This window comes from Rhinopithecus roxellana, chromosome 6, assembly GCF_007565055.1.
Source record: "Rhinopithecus roxellana isolate Shanxi Qingling chromosome 6, ASM756505v1, whole genome shotgun sequence".
Classification (NCBI taxonomy): domain Eukaryota; kingdom Metazoa; phylum Chordata; class Mammalia; order Primates; family Cercopithecidae; genus Rhinopithecus; species Rhinopithecus roxellana.
In genome coordinates this window covers 64,916,521-64,935,557 of record NC_044554.1, presented here as the reverse complement: position 1 = coordinate 64,935,557, position 19,037 = coordinate 64,916,521, and the positions used below count along the sequence as shown (strand labels likewise).

Here is a 19,037-nt window from a genome sequence, read left to right as displayed (position 1 = left end):
ATTTGTAACACTCGACTAGACTAAGGAATCAAGAATTTTGGGTTACACTCCCAACTTTGTCTCTTGCCTACCGAGTACTGTTTCTTCCTTTCCTACCTTATTTTTTTCATTCAACAAATATTTATTCAATATTTACTATATGCCTGGGTCAGTACTAGGCACTGTGTCTACAGGAGTGAATAAGAGGGATAAAGTCCCTCTCACAAAGCATACATTCTAACTGGAGAGACAAATGATTTCAGATAGAGATTAGTGCTAGAAAGAAACAAATGATTTCAGATAGAGATTAGTGCTAGAAAGAAACAGGGAAGCAGGCCACCACATGTGATGGCTCACGCCTGTAATACCAAGACTTTGGGAGGCCGAGGAGGGCAGATCGCCTGAGGTCAGGAGTTCAAGACCAGCCTAGTCAACAAGATGAAACCCCATCTCTACTAAAAATAGAAAATTTAGCCAAGAATGGTGGCGTGCGCCTATAGTCCCAGCTACTTGGGAGGGTGAGGCGGGAGAATCGCTTGAACCCAGGAGGTGGAGGTTGCAATGAGCTGAGACAGTGCCACTGCATTCCAGCCTGGGTGACAGAGCAAGACTGACTCAAAAAAAAAGAAGAAACAGGGAAGCAGAATTCAGTAAGGGGGCAAGATAGAGGGGAGGGGAAGAAAAGCCCCACTTTAGATAGTCTGGGAAGAGCTCCAGGAGGAGGCGACAACTAGTGAAGATCTGAGTCACAAGTAAAAGATGCAAAGGAAAAACTCTCCAGGCAAAGGGAACAGATACAAAGGCTCTGAGGTGGTCAAGAGTCAAGAGATGGAAGGAAGGACTGTGTAGCCAAAAGTGAATGAAGAAGAGAGTGGATAAAGACAAGCAGAGGTGATAGGGCTGGAGAGCCCAGGGAATCAAATGTTATAGGAAGACAAGATTTCAATCAAAGTGAGATGTCAAACCCTTGGAGTTTTTTAGTAGGTGTGAAGCCATCTTAAGGGGCAGACTTAATGAGGATCAGGTGTCCTCACTAAGGAGGCCTTAGAGAGCTAGTGGGTATGATGAAAAAGGAGGTGCTCTATGAGAGAAATGCAGGTCATCACTAACCAGGCTAGTGTCTTTAGGCCACTGCAGACCAATTCAACTGGAAATCCCCTCATTTGACAAACACGTAAGTGCTGCTCTCTGCCAGGTCCCACCTCCCCCCATTCTTTTCCAAGTGTCTCCGCCTGCAGTGATTAGGTTAGAAAGCATTTTTCTCTGCTGTCACTTAGTTCCTGCAGTGTGTAAGACTATAGAGCTGAATTAGGACTGTCAAAGGATGTTCATACATAATAAAGGAGTCACACATATTAGAAATGACATTGTTACTAAAAAGCCACACAGTATCTCATTTAGAGAATACGCTTAACAAAATATACATCTTAAAAATTCAGCACTCCAGAATGCTTTTTCAATTGTTTCCATTTGAGAAATAAAGAACAAAAATTGGTAATAATTATAGACACAACTTCATACAATAATCTGGATAATATGCAAGAAGCATCATGATGTCTTTCAGATATTTCTTTGTGGCTAACGAACCACTCATCAAAGGATGGACCAAAGTTCAGATGTACACAGTCCAGGGTGCCTCCCAGCACAGTGGCAGTGCCCTCGGGGATTTTCTTTCCCTCAGTGAGAGACATGGGAGATGGGGAGGAACCCAGGAGTGTCACTAGAAAGTATACAACCCAGCTTCTTACCCAGCCCGCTGGCATCATCAATTATCAAACCATTTGCTCCTCTTTGCAAGAGGTGCTCCTTTAGAAGGTCCCAATAATTTCTGCTTATATTGTTCGACCAGTTGGTTGAAGCGGGTTTCCGTCTTATTTCCCTTCGCTTTTTTCCTAGATACCTACAAGTGAAAGGATTAGAAACATAATATAATTGATTTCAAAGACTATATATCACCTTACCCTCAGGCCACCCAGGAGAGAAAGTGTGTACAGAGATCATGTCTACCAGAAAGGGGTAGGTTTCTAGAGAGAGACCCTTAGAGAGAAAGGCTCAAACAGAATCATCCACTGGTAAGAAATTAGACCAACAGTGCACAGGGAGCAGGGCCTGACTAACTCCCCTGTCTAACACACTGTGTTGGGGGCTCAAGGGCCTCTCTCACTCTAGCTCCCAAAGCCTCACTTTAGCCTCCAAGCAGATAAGCCAGCACAGAATCTGGCCATTCTTGCTTGTCCATTCCCTCCCCAAGAACACTGCTCACAGGATTTCAGAGATCTATAACATAGTATGGTATAGGTCAGAAACTTCCCAGACACAGATTTCTTGAGTAGGATGGGAAGCTAATGCTGCTTTTACCCTTAAATGAAAGAGACTAGGAAAGGGGAGAAGAAAGCTTGACTTCAAGTATTCAAGAATGTAGGACCACCGTTTACTACTAAAAGGAACTAGGGCTCCTTGGGAAAAATGGCTAATGTCAGGACTGGGGAAGAGGTACCTGAGCTCAGCCTGGACATCCTGCACTAGAAAGCAAGGATATTACCAGACAAACAGGCCACATTAGAAAGACTCAGAAGCCAACCTGCAGGGGCTTCCGCCAGCCTTAGACAGAGTAAGAATAATGACAGTATTTGAAACACATCAAGTATATGAAAAGTCAGGATTTCATAAGACTAAAAAATGAGCCGGTATGGCAACAGCTCATTACTCTGAAAACTAATACAGAGAGAGAGAGAGAGAAAAAAAAAATCAAGCATTTATCCTGTCTTTCCTATACAAATGATATTTTGTGGTAACCAAATAATTGACAAAGGAAGATTTTTCTTTCAAGAGTTCTATTTAAAAATGCAAAAGGATAGAAGTTTAAATAATCGGCATTCTGTAACCCATAATGAAATAATGGATCTGGTAACACTCATCAATAATTGCTAAGGCCATTACATGAAAGGCTAACTGGGGACTTCATCAATGGAGGGACAAGGCAGACAATCCTCAAATCTACTGATCAATCTCAGAATCACTAAAAATGGGCAACCAGGTAGTATGTGCCTCAGGTGATGTAAAGAAACACACACACCATCCATGAAATACTCTAGTCAAGAAAACTGAACTTGAGGCTAGGCATGGTGGCTCACATCTGTAATCCCAGCACTTTGGGAGGCCAAGGCAGGCGAATCACCTGAGGTCAAGAGTTCGAGGCCAGCCTGGTCAACATGGTGAAACCCCATCTCTACTAAAAATACAAAATTAGCTGGGCATGGTGGTGCATGCCTGTAATCTCAGCTACTTGGGAGGCTACTCCGGGAGGCGGAGGTTGCAGTGAGCCGAGATTGTGCCATTGCACTCCAGCCTAGGCAATAAGAGCAAAACTCCATCTCAAAAAAAATTTAAAAAAAGAAAACTGAATTTGATCAAGCTACCAGACCGAACTAACTACCAGGTGACAGGCAAGATGGGGTGTCACAGAGACAAGTTAAATGACACCACAAGGAAGCAAATGGCTAAAAATATAACACAAATGACCTGGTTTCTCCAGTAAATGAATAGCATGGAAAAAAGGGTGGTAAGGGAAAATGGATATTAGAGAAGAAAAAAATGATTTAAGAAATTAAAAACCCAAGTATAATGTGTGGACTTCGGATCCCGACTCATACTAACCAAGTATAAAAACATATTTTTCAGGCAATTGGGGAAATTTTAATATGGCTTTAATATATCATTTGTGTAGTAGATGATAAAGGGCTTATTAGTTTCATTAGATATTATAATGGCATAAGGTGTGTGTGTTTAAGGCCTCATCAGTTAGAGATGCAATCTGAGGTTTTTCTGAGCAATGTTTCATTTTCATATGAGACATATTTACATATGAAATGGGCTTTGCTTTAACATACTCTAGTGGGGAAAGCATGTTATGGGGAATACGTAAAACAAGGAGACTGCTGAAACAGAGGAACAGATACATGGAGGTTCATTTTACTTTTTTCTCTCCACTTTTATATTGTATACCTCAACATTCTCTAAAAAGCTACTGTCCTATACAGAAGTCTTTCTTTTTGGGGCAGCTAATCAAGGTACAAACATGGCTACAATCTGACAGAACCATGCCATACCAAAGCTGAATGTCCTGCAGAACTCACCTGCTCAGAAGATAATTGCTGTTTCTCCTGCTTCCACTGGCTTATCTGGGGCTTTGGCTTTTTGGGATGGATGGGCTTCACTTTGCCTTTGTCCCGCAACCTGAAATAAAATGGCTGAGTGTCACCTTGAGTCCTTCTTCTAATTTGACACCCCTAGGTTCTCTTAGCTCAAGGGATAAAATTCCTCTTTGTACACTGGTCCTTCCCAAGCCCATGATATGTTAAGTCATTCTAAAAAGGGATACTGCAACAGCCCTCTGAAAGCTCAGTATTTGTATACTTAGAACTGCTTGATGTCAGGAGCTTGAGACCAGCCTAGGCAACATAGCAACCCCCTGTCTCTACTAAAATAAAATTTAAAAGTCCCAGCTACTCAGAAGGCTGAGGCAGGTGGATTGAGTCCAGGAGTTCGAGGTTACAGTGTGCTATGATCATGCCATTGCACTCTAGCCTGGGCAACAGAGTAAGACCCTGTGACATGGTTTGGATCTGTGTCCTTGCCCAAATCTCATGTTGAATTGTAATCCCCAATGTTGGAGGCTGGGCCTGGTGGGAGGTGACTGGATCATGGGGATGACTCCTTCATGAATGGTTTAGCACCATCCCCTCAGTGCTGTTCTCATGACGGTGAATGAGTTACTGCAAGATCTGGTTGTTCAAAATGCGCCTTCCCCCTGCTCCTGGCCATGTGAAGTGCAGGCTCCCACTTCACCTTCCACTATGGTTAAGTTTCCTGAGGCCTCCCTAGAAGATAAGCAGCTGCTGTCATGCTTCCTATACAGCCTGTGGAACCATGAGCCAATTAAGTCTCTTTTCCTTATAAATTACCCAGTCTCAGGTACTTCTTTATAGCAGTGGAAGAAATGAATAATACACTGTCTCTAAAAATAAAATAAAATAAATAAATATATAAAATCCCATGGATATCTCAAAAACTTTCGTTTATTTAACAAATATTTTATAAAGATTTATTTTTGTAGAGCACTAATTTGCTGCCCCAAACAGAAACTACCACTGAACCTCAAGTATGTGGCCTCAGCTGGCAGAGATGGCCATCTGGACAACAGGAAGCTCTTTAAAAGAGGAGAAAAGGGGCACAAAAGCCTGCCCTAGGAGGTCTCTCTGCCATTGATCTAAGAGTGACATCTCTGACGGTGTTGAAGACTCACGTGTTAACCCCGTGTGTGGGAATACATAGCACCAAGCATCCTTTTCAACCAAACAAATGCCACAAAGAGAAAAGAACTCAGCAAAAACAAACCCGCTTAGAACCCACCCACTGTTCTATGCTGTTGCTTTCCTGCATCTCACCTGATTTTGGGGCCTCGGTGTGAGGGGAGCGCCAGGACCTTTCTTCTCTTCTTTCCATCAGGCAGCTCCACCTGCTCCACTTCAGCCTTGGTCTGGAACCCGGTCCATAAGGTAGAGCCCGCCTTCCCCTTCTGCTCTGGGGGCGCCTTGCTTTGTTCCTCTGTGTGGTGTTGAGCTGCCTTCTGTTGCTGGTCTTTTGCAGGCTCTGGTTTCCCCTTCTGAGGCTCACCAGTTGCAGGCTTGGATCTCACTTTTTGCTGCATGAAACAAGAAAATGCCATCTGGTTTCTGGATGAGCTTTGTTTGCTGCAAATACTCAACAGAAGATGAGCTTTATGTGAGCTAGATGAAAGAAGAGGAATTCTTCCCCCACACAGTTGGAGACTAGAGGAAAGTGAATACATGTAGTTCACAAGCCCTGCCATAGTAACAGATGGTTACTGGGTGGGGGGCACAAAATAACCATTCCCCTTCCCATAACACAGAAATAAGGGAGAGTGCATGCCCAAGATTCAAAAGCCAGTAGGTGGGACAATTATCAAAGGTGTAACCTATGTAGAAAGAATACAAGAAGAAAGCAAGCAACAGAAAAGATAATGAAGTAATAAGCGCTGAGAATTTTTCAAAACTAATGACAGTCACTAAACCACAGATCAAGGAACTCAGAGCTCTAAGACCAAATAAGATAAATACTAAACAATGTACAACTAGTCATATCATAGACGAACTGCAGAAAATCAAAGATAAAATCTTGAAAGAAGCCAGACACAGGAAAAATTTTACCTATAGAGGAACAAGGATGAGATTACATCAAATTTCTCTCTCTTTTGTTTTTAATAGGCACCCTCCCAAACCAGAGTAAGTTCAGAGAGATTTCCAAGACTTCTCTTCAGAAATCATGTAAGCAAGAAGGGAGTGAAGTGAGATATTTAATATTTAAAGTTTTAAAAGAAAAAAAATCACCAACCTGCAACACTGTATCTGATAAACTTATCCTTCAAAAGTTAAGGACAAGACCTACTCAGACAAAAGAAAATGGAGGGAATTTGTTGCCAGTAACCCTGTCTGCAAGAAATACGAAATAAATCTCTTCAGAGAGAAGAAAAATGACATAGGTCAGAAACTCGGATCGTTTTCAAGAAAGGAAGAACATTAGGAATGGAATAAATGAAGCGAAGACGACAAGGAAAAGACGCTGTGGAAAGGAAGGCATCAAGGATGTTACAGAAGTATTCGCACTGAAGTGGAAGAAACAGAAGATTCAAGTGAAATTAATGTAATGATAAGTGTGTGTTGTTCTTCCCTTTCACCTTAGAAATCCAGATACAATGAACATTTATTATATGTCTATTGTATGCCAGTCTGTTTCTAGGATACAAAAAAAAAGTGTCTACCCTTCAGGACTCACAGCCAGGTGGAGACAAGAGATACATACACAAATAAACCAAAATAAAAAAAACTACACAGCTTAAGGAAGTTCACGAAAATCAAGTAAAGACGGCCTTTATCTTTTGAGAGAGGTGAAGGAATGCTACTTGAAAGGGATCATTTGATCTGCATATGCAAAGTGAGTAGAGGCATTTTTACACAAAAGAACAGTATGAATATAAATCCAGGCAACAAATAAAGTAATTTGGATGTTAAAAAACAAACAAGGCTGGGCTCAGTGACTCACACCTGTAATCCCAGCGCTTTGGGAGGCTGAGGCAGGTGGATCACTTGAAGTCAGGAGTTCAAGACCAGCCTGGCCAACAGGGTGAAACCCTGTCTCTTCCAAACAAATACAAAAATTAGCCAGGCATGGTGGGGTGCACCTGTAGTCCCAGCTACTCGGGAGGCTGAGGGAGGAGAATCACTTGAATCCAGAAGGTGGAGGTTGCAGCAAACTGAGATTGCACCACTGCACTCCAACCTGAGCAACACAGCAAGACTCCATCTCAAACACACAAACAAACAAAACTGGTAGCTTCAGAATCACCTCTGAAACAATGGCTAACAGTAATAAGCAATTCTATTATCTAGGGTAACAAAGTTGCCTTGAACAATAACCAGATCCCAGATTTTCCAACTGAGGGCCATTGCATTAACCACCAGAATGGCTCATCTGTTGGTAATGCTCTTGGTATACACCACAAAGACTACAAATGTTTGCTGTATATGCAAGTGAATTTTGCTGTGCAATATCAATGACAGCTCTAAGAATAAGAGTCAAGAATAATCTGGCCCTGCATGTCCTGGAGGAAGATGGGTAAGAGAATGAGTACTGACTGTGTGTTGACCACGCAGTATGCTAGATGATGGACATGTATTATCTCATTTAGTCCTCAGCAATCATGTAAGGCAGATGTTGTCCACCCATTTTACAAACTGAAGTTCAGAGCAGTAATAACTGCCAAAGAACATGCAGCAAAAAGGGCAGAGCCAGAGTATGAGCATGAGTACACCTATTCCTGAAGTCCCTGCTCCACCCTCTATAGCACACCAGATTAAAAACTGTATAAAACTAACAGGCTTAACACTTCTGGAGCCAACTAATAAAAGAAAATATGGAAGAGATAACTGAAATCTACAAGTAACGGGAAACCTTAACCTCAACCATTAATTTTGGCACGTACTATCACCAAACATTGTAAAGAACGGCTGACTGGAAATAACATTGGTCTGCTTCCTTTCTCCTTCCTTTCCCTTCTGCTGTAGAGCTATCAGACATGGGCCAGCAGAAAAGAAGATGGCCTGGAGAGGCTTAGGGAACAGGGACTAAAGGGAACTGGGAGCAAAAAAACCTAATTGAGGGGAGAACTACTCTAAGAGAGCAGAAGCACAAACTGAACAAAATAGAAGAGTTTAATTATGTCCTTAAAAATATGGACCATTTAATTTCTGTACCAAGCTGCGCTGGATCCTTAATTCCTTCATTTTAAGTTTTCTTCGATCTTCTAAAGAGAACTCCACTATTGGTCTCTGTCAGAAGGAGATAGAATGTCATTCATTAGACTTCTAAATCTGTGCAGGCAATGAGTTGAGTTTTTCCCCTTCACACATCTTCCCCCAACCCACCTTTTTTTTTGTCCACTTGCCACTCTTTCCCACCCCTCAAATGTCAGAGGACACTAGGCATAAAGGAGAAGACTGGTTTCCTGCAAGTGGTCCTAAGGGAAACAAGTCTCCCCAGAGGACGAGGCTTACCTTCAGAGGCCCAAAGATTTCTGGATTGTTGTTGATCAGGCGGAGGGCTTTCAAGGCATGCTCGTGCTCTTGGAACTCTGCAAAGGCGTAGCCCAGGGACTGACCCTTCATGTTCCCATGAACTCCTTTGAGGTCTCGCATCACTCTACACTATGAGTAGAGCAAGAAAAAAAATCAGTAATTACAGAATGAGAAGCCTTGCCTGACATGAACTGCTTTAATAGAGTCAATAAAAAATAAGGTTATTGGGTGAGCATGGTGGCTCATGCCTGTAATCCTAGCACTTTGGGAGGCTGAGACAGGAGGATTGCTTGAGGCCAAGAGTTTGAGACCAGCCTGGGCAACATGGCAAAACCTTGTCTCTGCAAAAAATACAAAAAATTAGCTGGTGTGGTGGCACTCAGCTACTCGAGAGGCTGAGGCAGGAGGATCACCTGAGCCTGGGGAGGTTGAAGTTGCAGTGAGCCATGATGAAACCACTACACTCCAGCCTGGGCAACAGAGTGAGACTCTGTCTCAAAAAAAAAAAAAAAAAAAAAAAAAAAAATCAGGTTATTGAAACATAATCTTCATTTATACCACCATCACAAAAATCACACTGGAATAACACTTATGTGTGTCCATCTTATTAGAATTCACCTCCTAACACCATAAAACAGATTAAAATAATATTTTCTTGCTTTCTACTAGTTTATAGACATCAACAGAGACCTAAAATAAGCACATAAACAAAACTTCCTAAAGAAAATTTATAAAGAGGTTTGGATGTTAGAAAACAAACACAATACAAACACAACTGTTCATGATACATACAAATTGAGAGGTACATGGTATTTTCAGAGTGTAACAAGTTATTGCCGAGGATGGAATACTGTCCATAGATCTTACCACTGAAAAAAGCCCTCAGGAAGGAAATTATTAAAGAAGGGAAGGAGGAAGGACTGATGGCTTTAGATAAGAAAGACATTTCAAGCATAGGAAAAAGTCTCTCCAACATACAGGCTCAGAAATACAGGCAGAAGTTTCAGCTCTCTTTGCCTGCAGCTCAGATCCTCTCTAGTGTGGTTTTCCCTTAAATCCTTAAGCCAGATGTAGCAAACATCTGGGGCACCAAAGTACAGTAGGATGTTTTGAGAAAATTGATCATTTACATGCCATTACTACCGAAACTGTCGTTCTCATGTAATGGAGACGGCTAAGTATTGGGGACACATGGATGCCACATTTAGTTTACGTCCAGTGTCCACTCTGTGTCTAGAACTGTCATATACTGTAAGGGAATCAAGAGAAGCATATAATGAAGATCCTGTTCTCAAGATACTTACCATCTTACTGAGACACTATACGTACACATAAGAAGGAATTAGGAGGAAAATTCAACATAAGGCAAATATTTTAGAATAAACATAAATTTCTCTAAATTATGACAGGTGTTAAATGTACAGGCACTAAGTATTCAGATGATATGAGAAATTACGCAACTGTCCCTCCCCTATAACCAGTAACACTGAGCAGTTTTACTAAGAGTGGTGTCAGATATGTGCTGATATATTCACATTTTCTCATGTAATGTCCCAAATACCAATCCATACATTTTGAAGAGGTTTTCAGGGATTAGGAAAACAGTTTATAGTGGTGAAACAGAGTAAAGCAGACCCAAAATATTGGCAATGGTACTTTAAAAATAAGTATTGACCAAGAGATGACTATGTAGCAGGTACTACACCAAGGATTGGGGATAATGAGATAACGCTTGCCTCAAAAACTCAGTCTAGTGGGGAGAAGTGACTGACTGACAGTTTGAGGCCAGGGCAATAGTAAGCAGTATGACAGAGATATGCAAAGCCAGGCCCAGTGGTTCACACTTATAATCCCAGCACTGTGGGAGGCCGAAGCAGGGGGATCGTCTGAGCTCAGGAATTTGAGACCAGCCTGGGCAACATGGCAAAACCCTGTCTCTACCAAAAACATAAGAAATAGTCAGGCATGGGCCAGGCGCAGTGGCTCATGCCTGTAATCCTAGCACTTTGGGAGGCCGAGGCGGGTGGATCACTTGAGGTCAAGAGATCGAGACCATCTTAACAAACATGGTGAAACCCTGTCTCTACTAAAAATACAAAAATTAGCTGCGCATGGTGGTGTGTGCCTGTAGTCCCAGCTACTCGGAGGCTGAGGCAGGAGAATCGCTTGAACTGGGGAGGCGGAGGTTGCAGTGAGCTGAGATCGCGTGACTGTACTCCAGCTTAACGACAGAGTGAGACTCCATCTCAAAAATGAAAAATAAAAATAAGAAAAAAGAAATTAGCCAGGCATGGTGGTGTGTAACTATAGTCCCAACTACTTGGGAGGCTGAGGTGGGGGGATTGCTTGAGCTTGGGAGGGGGAGGCTGCAGTGAGCTGAGATGTCGCCACTGCACTCCCTCCAGCCTGTGACAGAGCAAGACCACATCCTAAAAAAAAAAAAAAAAGAAAAGAAAAGAGAAATATGCAAAGGGGAGTGTGAAGGCAGAGAAGTTCTGTACTCACAGAGCCTAACCAAGTTGGTATGAACCCAGTGTTTTTCTAATTCAACTGCTGAACATCTACATGGCTTCCTGTGTTGACGACAGGCATAGGTGACTCTGACTATAGGGTAAGAATCTAACTAGGAGTAAAATACTCTCCAAAAAGCAAAGCAGATTATTTTCTCTGCAAGAAAATTCACATGATAGCACAAAGTATAATGCTAAGCACACAAAAGGCATTTAATAAATGCTTGCTAAATTAATTCATGCAGAGACTTCCTTGCATTCTACTGTAATTCAGATGTAAAAGACAATTTTTAGAAGAAAAAGAACAAAACCAAGAAACTGCTAAACTCAGCCATGCACTCTGACAACATGTCCAGAAGAAAGTCTGTTGATGGCCTAGCACGGTGGCTCACGCCTGTAATCCCAGCACTTTGGGAGGCTGAGGTGAGCAGATAACTTGAGGTCAGGAGTTCCAGACCAGTCTGGCCAACATGGTGAAATCCCTTCTCTACTAAAAATACAAAAATTAGCCAGGCGCGGTGGCACACACCTATAGTCCCAGCTACTCAGGGGCTGAGGCAGGAGAACTGCTTGAGCCCAGGCGGAGGAGGCTGCAGTGAGTCAAGACTGTACCACTGTACTCCAGCCTGGGCGACAGAGTGAGACTTCGTCTCAAAACAAACAAAATTTGGCACCGCAGCCTGAGGGAAATGCTTGATATGACCCCAGATCAGAATGAAAGTTCCAGATGGACAGGGCCATGCCTCACCTCCTTGATGCGCACCCCTTTCTCTCCACTAGTAGCACTCAGCAGCAGCTTTCTGAGCTGTTTGTCATCTACAGCCTTTGGGAGATTGTGCAGGCAGAGCCTGGTTTGGGAGACAAAGATATTCTGGTCCTTGAGTTTCTGATGCTTCAGCAGCTCAAACTGAAAGAACAACCAATGGTTAACAGTACAACTCACTCTTTTTAAGACAAGGCTCAAAATTCTCCAAAAGGAAAGAATTATGATCTCCATCCCATAACCACACATATAGAAAATGGATGGAAACTGCCCACACTGCAGCTTTACAATGCCCAGCATAGGGAAAGAAAAGTTCAAAGGGATAAGATGGTGGGTGGGTAACAGTAAAATCATAGGCTCTGGAGACCCATCCCTAACTGGAGAAATTACATAAAATTTTAAAGCCTCAATTTTTCATCTATAAAATGGAACAGTAGAACACAGTCTCTGAGCACTGATGTGAGGCCAAAATGAGATAACATAAGGCTGCGCAGGGTGGCTCATGCCTGTAATCTGAGCACTTTGGGAAGCCAAGGCAGGCAGATCACCTGAGGTCAGGAGTTCAAGATCAGCCTGGCCAAAATGGTGATGCCCTGTCTCTACTAAAAATACAACAATTAGTCAGGCATAGTAGTGCATGCCTGTAATCCCAGCTACTCGGGATGCTGAGGCAGGAGAATCGCTTGAACCTGGGAGGAGGAGGTTGTGGTAAGCCAAGATCACGCTATTGCACTCCAGCCTGGGCAACAAGAGTGAAACTCCATCTCAAAAAAAAAAAAAAGAAAAAAATCCCTAGCTCAAAATGTAGCCCAGAGCAAACAACAGATAATACTGTGGTTAACATCTATGCCCAGTCCTCATCTACCCACCAACTCAACTGATTATCTAATCCTTCCAAAAGGAAATGGAACTTATTCAAAGAATACTTGACAGAATGCTGTCTTGTCTCAACTCTGCCACCCTGAGGCAAAGGAATATCCATGACCACAGAAACATACTTTGCTCTTAGAACAATACCCTCAATTATGCTGCCACAAAACCCCAGTACCTGCGTGATCTGTGTCTAAAATGAAATGAAAGATGACATTATTCTTCCAATTAGTTTTTTCAAAACCAAGCTGGTAGAAAAAAGTTTTCAATTAAAAGTTTTTCTTTTGTCAAGCCTTCTCAGTCCTGCTGTTTCTTGTTTGGTAAAAGTACCAACAAATCACAAAATAAACAAATCCCCTGGAAAATGACTATTAAAGGAACATCTGAAAAGGCTATCATGTTTAAGTTCAACAGACAATTTTTCTGTCAGGAAAAGCTGTGCCTGCTGTGAATGTATAATGCATACCTATCACTGAATGAGCTTTTTGCTAATAAAATTAGTTTTAAACTAAACATGTCATTATTGCATTGTGGTCAGACACAGGTATATAATACTCTTATAAAATTGAGGCTTTAAAATTTTATGTAATTTCTCCAGTTAGGGATGGGTCTCCAGAGCCTATGATTTCCAGATGTTCACTACTAAAGTTGAAAACACTAGCGCAGAACCTGTGCACACTGAAAAAAAGATACACTGCCTCCTGCCGTCATTATACTCTCATCCCTGTTCCTCATCTGCATGTTAAGGTTCCATAACTAATTCTGTTCATGATTATGCATCTTTACCATTCCAGGCTGGCTTGGCTTTTTGAAAGCAAGTTCTATGGGAAAAAGCAAAAACGACTGGGAACGTTACCAAGCAGCCAAGGAATATAACGGTATTGGTTAACATCGGAAATGCCCATAAGACGGGAGTTTTTCTAAAATGATTTTATAATCTGGAGACACCAACTCCTCCAAACTGACAGCTACCCCTTTCAAGAGCCGTATCTTCTTCCTTCCCTAATAACTCCAGACCACTCTGATCTTGCCCTTCTACATTATTCTGTGTTTATACTGACACCTAATTACACGTAGCCCTAGCCTCTGACTGTCTACTGCACGATCTAGCAGCATGTGTTCGCAAACATTTACTGCCAAGCACTAGGGAAACAAAGAATAAGACACAGTTCTTTTATACTGGCATATAAAGCAGATAGAATACTATGTATAATGTTGGGTTACTTGCTGTCTCACCTATGTGCTTTTCTCTCTAACAGGGCAGTAAGTATGGTCTGTGACCATACTTGGTTCTTTTATGAGCACATCGAGCATTCGATAACTATTTTTGATTGATTTATAGGCCACGCAGAACCTGAAGGTCAATGCCTAATCTACTCACCCGTTCTCTTTTGGCCATATCAGCAGCACTCACACCCTCTGCAGCCTTCGTCCCAGCACGAATCACTGCAGAAAGAGGGAAAAAGGCCAAGACATCAACAAGGGAATTTTCACTGAGCAACAAGAGGAATGTGATTTGAATGATGCAAACTCTTTGTACAGGGCCCAGAGGACTATGTTGGCCAGGACACGATGGCATTTGGTTAGGTCCAGAAATAGGATACAGGGCTAAGTTCTGGGCTCAGAGCTGCCTCTCAAGGACTAAAACTCTGAACATTTTGTGATTTTATTCCTCTTCTTCTCTCCCCTCAAAGAATCTTCACGTACATGCTCAAAGTCAGAAAGAAAGGCCTGGAAGAAGTATGGAACATAAATACATTTTGGGCATTTAGAATGCACAATGTTCCACCTATAATCTGCCCTTGGAACTTAACTTTGCTGTTCCTTATGTACTTGAGGTCCATTACTAACCAGTGAGATAAGCCAGTCGAAAACAGTTATGTTGCCATAGAGGGCTGGTGTCAAAGGCTAATGGACATTACTAGCACAGGCTGTGAAGCTATGGAGGAGGTGAGCTGATAAATACTGTGTGACCTAGAAGAAAGAATTTTTTTTTTTAAATTTAAAGCTAATTTCTGATTGTCTTTCTTACACGAAAGGAAAGTACTGGGTGCACATTTTAAATCCATGAATAATCCAAAAGAGTAATTTTAGTCATAATGAAAACCTCTTATCAGAAATGATGACAAGAAGCAAAGGTATTTTGAGTTCTTTCTCCCTCTCTGCCTTGCCAATCCTCTATTGAAAAAGACAAAAGGCAACCAGGCATAAAAGATAATGGGATGGTTAATCCACAAAAATGAGTGGAGGTTTACTAACAGAAAGCCACATTTATTAAAGTGGAATGATCATATAAAATTGTTAAAAAGAACATTTGGGTTTTTAATTTGAAACATGCTCCCAAACATACTACTGCTGGATCAATGATATGGCACAGGGCCAGCTACTTGGAAGCCTGGGTTACATCTCCCTACTCACAGCCTTCTCGGGCCAGATAGAGATTCCGGGTGCCAGTCGGCTTCTTCACCTTCTTTGTCTGAAGCTTTGCAGCCTCATCACGGGTCACCGCCAAGTCAACCTTGAGCTGCCGGCCATCCAGTTTAAGCCCACCAGTCTGTAACAGATCACAACCCCTTCTTAAAACACATAATGGCCGAGCACGGTGGCTCACGCCTGTAACCCTAGCACTTTGGGAGGCTGAGGTGGGTGCATCACCTGAGGTCAGGAGTTCAAGGCCAGCCTGGCCAACATGGTGAAACCTCGTCTCTACTGAAAATACAAAAATTAGCCGGGCATGGTGGTGTGTGCCTGTAATCCCAGCTACTTGGGAGGCTGAGGCAGGAGAATGGCATGAACCCGGGAGGTGGAGTTGCAGTGAGTGGAGATCACGACACTACACTCCAGCGTGGGCAACAGAGCGAGACTCCGTTTCAAAAAAACAAAAACAACACATAATGAGTAGAAACTAGAAACTAAGCACCTGACAAGAACACCACAGAAAGGGATACGGCAAGCATCAATTATGCTATGGAAGCCAAGCCCTATGACGTTTCAGCTCAGCCAGCTACAAATGGATCACTGGGCCTCACAATATTTAGTATAGCTGTACAAAAGGCCACATGTGTATTTCAGGCAGTCAGCAGTAAATAAATTATTTTCTGGGAGTTGATTAGTCCCAAAGTAGACCCAAACTGAGGAAAATTATCTGTAAACAGGCAAATGTCTAGTATTATAAAGAAAGTTAATGAAATAGTAGAATACTTACTCTAGAGGACTTAAGAAATAACAGCAATATTAAATAACATTATACTCGATTGTAGAACAAATGGAGTAATTCTCCATCACCCACACACATTCTCTCTCAAACATCTACTCTACTTCACAGACGACCTTAATACCTTCTTATCCTAGTCTTTCATGTTATCAGTCTAGGATAGAGGCTGACACAGACAGCAAGCAACAAATATCAGATACGTTATTATCCCCATTTCCTCACCTATGAAGTAGAGATCATAATTCTGCCTACCTCAAAGGGCTGATGTAATGATTAAATAAGATAATGCAAGTAAAGTTCAGTGCCTAACACAACAAAGTGCTAAATAAGTGTTAGTTTTATTATTACTGACAAGAATAATAAAGCTTTGTGTAAATATCAGATGTTGCCCCTAAGAGCCAAACTGCCTCCTGTGTTATAAGGTAAAGGAAATATCTTCCTTACCTCATTCTCTGGAGAAGCAGCTAGAAGGCATTTCTGAGCTGCTTCTTGAGTCATGAACTGGGCAAATGCACAACCTGCACAAGGAGACACAATTCAGTGAGATCCCAAACCCCCACAGATAAACCAAAGACAACACTACAAATGGCAGCAGCCTGACACAGAGTGGAAGGGGCAGGTGGCATCCATTTATTAAGTACAGCCATGTACTTGCATAAGGATGTTTTGGTCAGTGACAGACTGCATATACAACAGTGGTCCCAGAAGATTATAATGAATCTGCCCTATACAGGGCAGATCCCTGTACCATTTGGTACAGGTACATTTGGTACACTGTACCAAAAATGCCCTGTACCATTTTTTATCTTTTATACCACATTTTACTATACCTTTTCTACGTTTAGAAACATTTAGATACACAAATACTTACCATTATGTTACAACTGCCTACAACATTCAGTATAAGAACATGCTGTGTTGTGCAGGTTTGTAGCCTGGGAGCGACAGGCTCTACCATATGACCTCTGTGTGTAGTAGGCCATACCATCTAGGTTTGTGTAAGTACACTATGACATTCACACAATGACAAAATCACCAAATAATGAACTTTGCAGAATTTATCTCCATCAGTAAGTGACGCACACTGCACTCTGAGACAGGCACTATGTTAGGTATCAAATAATCAAGACGAAGATACCACTGCTCTTAATGAAATTTTATTATTACTTCCTTCATCTGTTCTAATTCTTCTTAGAACTTTAGTCTCATGATCTCTCTTAATAAGAAATATCCATGTGAATGCTGGGTGTGGTGGCTCACACCTATAATCCCAGCTCTTTGGGAGACCAAGGCAGGAAGATCACTTAAGCCCAAGAGTTAAAGACCAGCCTGAGCAACACGACTGTCTCTATGAAAGAAAAAAAAAAAAAAATGGCTGGGTGTGGTGGTGCATGCCTATAGTCCCAGCTACTCAGAAAGCTGAAGTGGGAGGGTGACCTGACCCTGGGAGGTCAAGGCTGCAGTAAGTCATGATCACTGCACTCCAGCCTGGGTGATAGAGCAAGACCTTGTCTCAAAAAAAAAAAAAAACAAAAAAAAAAAAAAAAAAGGCCAGGCACGGTGGCTCATGCCTGTAATCCCAGTACTCTGGGAGGCCGAGGCCGGTGGATCACAAGGTCAGGAGATTGAGACCATCCCGGCTAACACGGTGAAACCCCGTCCCTACTAAAAATATAAAAAAATCAGCCGGGCGTGGTGGCAGACGCCTGTAGTCCCAGCTACTTGGGAGGCTGAGGCAGGAGAATGGTGTGAACTCGGGAGGTGGAACTTGCAGCAAGCTGAGATCACACTGCTGCACTTCAGCCTGGGTGACAGAGCAAGACTCTGTCTCAAAAAAAAAACAAAAAAAGAAAGGAAAGAAATATCCACCTGAAATGGTAGAGAAATTCCAGCCTAACACTTAATTCGGCATCACTTATGAAGTACCTATTAGAGGACTAAAAAGCAAAGCAAGAACCACTTAACCCTGAACTTAATTACAGATCTCACTGTCTCATAGGTTTCTTAGTCACTTGGGAGGCATCAGATATGGGCAGATCTGCCTCTCAGAGTAAAAGTCTCTGTCCTCTACTATACGAATATAGCAGGGAACCAGAAAGCCAGGAGTTCAATTCTTGGCTCATACTCTAGAATCTCCATAAGGCATGCCTTTCCTTAATTAGATGCCAGATCAATTAACCCATCTCTTATTTCTGCTATTGACAAAAAACAATTTTTTTTTTGAGACGGAGTTTCGCTCTTGTTGCCCAGGCTGGTGTCTAATGGCATAATCTTGGCTCGCTGCAACCTCTGCCTCCTGGGTTCAAGTGATTCTCCTGCCTCAGCCTCCCGAGTAGCCTATAGGCATGTGCTACCATGCCCAGCTAATTTTGCATTTTTAATAGAGATGGGGTTTCTCCATGTTGGTCAGGCTGGTCTCGAACACCCAACCTCAGGTGATCTGCCCGTCTTGGCCTCCCAAAGTGCTGGGATTACAGGTGTGAGCCACTGCACCCAGTCAAAAAAAAAAAAAAAAAAAAAAACTTTTATAAGCAAAGAAAGTAAGTTTACCTTTCAGTAGATTCCAAAAAAGAAATACAAGTTTCATAATTTTGTTTAGTATTCCTTTAAATTTTAAATATTCTCTCAGAAAGTGCCATATTTCCTAGAGCTACTGGGGCATTGATCTTCTGCCTCCTATAAAAATGAATGGCACAGACTAACTGAAAGGACACATGTGCCAGGCCAACACAAAGGTCACCATCTAGGAGCTTCTGTGTCCCCTCCTGCCTCCTATCCTCCACTCACATCTTTACTATAGCACTAGTCAGGTGACGTCTTCCCAAACAGAATGAATACCACAGGAAAAATGACCACAATTCTTGTCTGTTTCTATATCCCTACCACCTACCATAGTGTACAGCATTAATAGATACTCAATAGAAAGAAACAAATAAGGAAATATGGGGAAAATGTTCCTAACAGGCAGATTCAAATGAATCTAATTAGATTGAATATGAAGAAAATGGGTGCTTCTCTCTGAAAGGGTAAGAATTTTATTACTGGAG

At 42.1% G+C, this 19,037-nt stretch overlaps 1 protein-coding gene across 2 annotated transcripts in view; it reads right to left on the bottom strand.

Moving 5' to 3' along the window:
- Positions 1-1,317: 1,317 nt before the first annotated feature.
- The window catches only part of RBM28 (RNA binding motif protein 28), a 32,365-nt gene continuing 14,645 nt past the window's right edge, over positions 1,318-19,037 (bottom strand). The window contains exons 11-19 of one of the 2 annotated variants that reach the window (XR_004058020.1): positions 16,435-16,508; positions 15,195-15,330; positions 14,158-14,222; positions 11,892-12,050; positions 8,613-8,762; positions 8,297-8,387; positions 5,427-5,683; positions 4,116-4,215; positions 1,318-1,879 (exon numbers count right to left, since the gene is read on the bottom strand). Coding sequence is in view for 1 of the 2 variants with exons in the window: in XM_010378728.2 (XP_010377030.2) it covers positions 1,745-1,879; positions 4,116-4,215; positions 5,427-5,683; positions 8,313-8,387; positions 8,613-8,762; positions 11,892-12,050; positions 14,158-14,222; positions 15,195-15,330; positions 16,435-16,508 (1,151 nt within the window). In the remaining variant the exon portion in view is untranslated. The remainder of the gene's footprint in view (positions 1,880-4,115; positions 4,216-5,426; positions 5,684-8,296; positions 8,388-8,612; positions 8,763-11,891; positions 12,051-14,157; positions 14,223-15,194; positions 15,331-16,434; positions 16,509-19,037) is intronic. The other variant, XM_010378728.2, reaches the window with a different exon arrangement.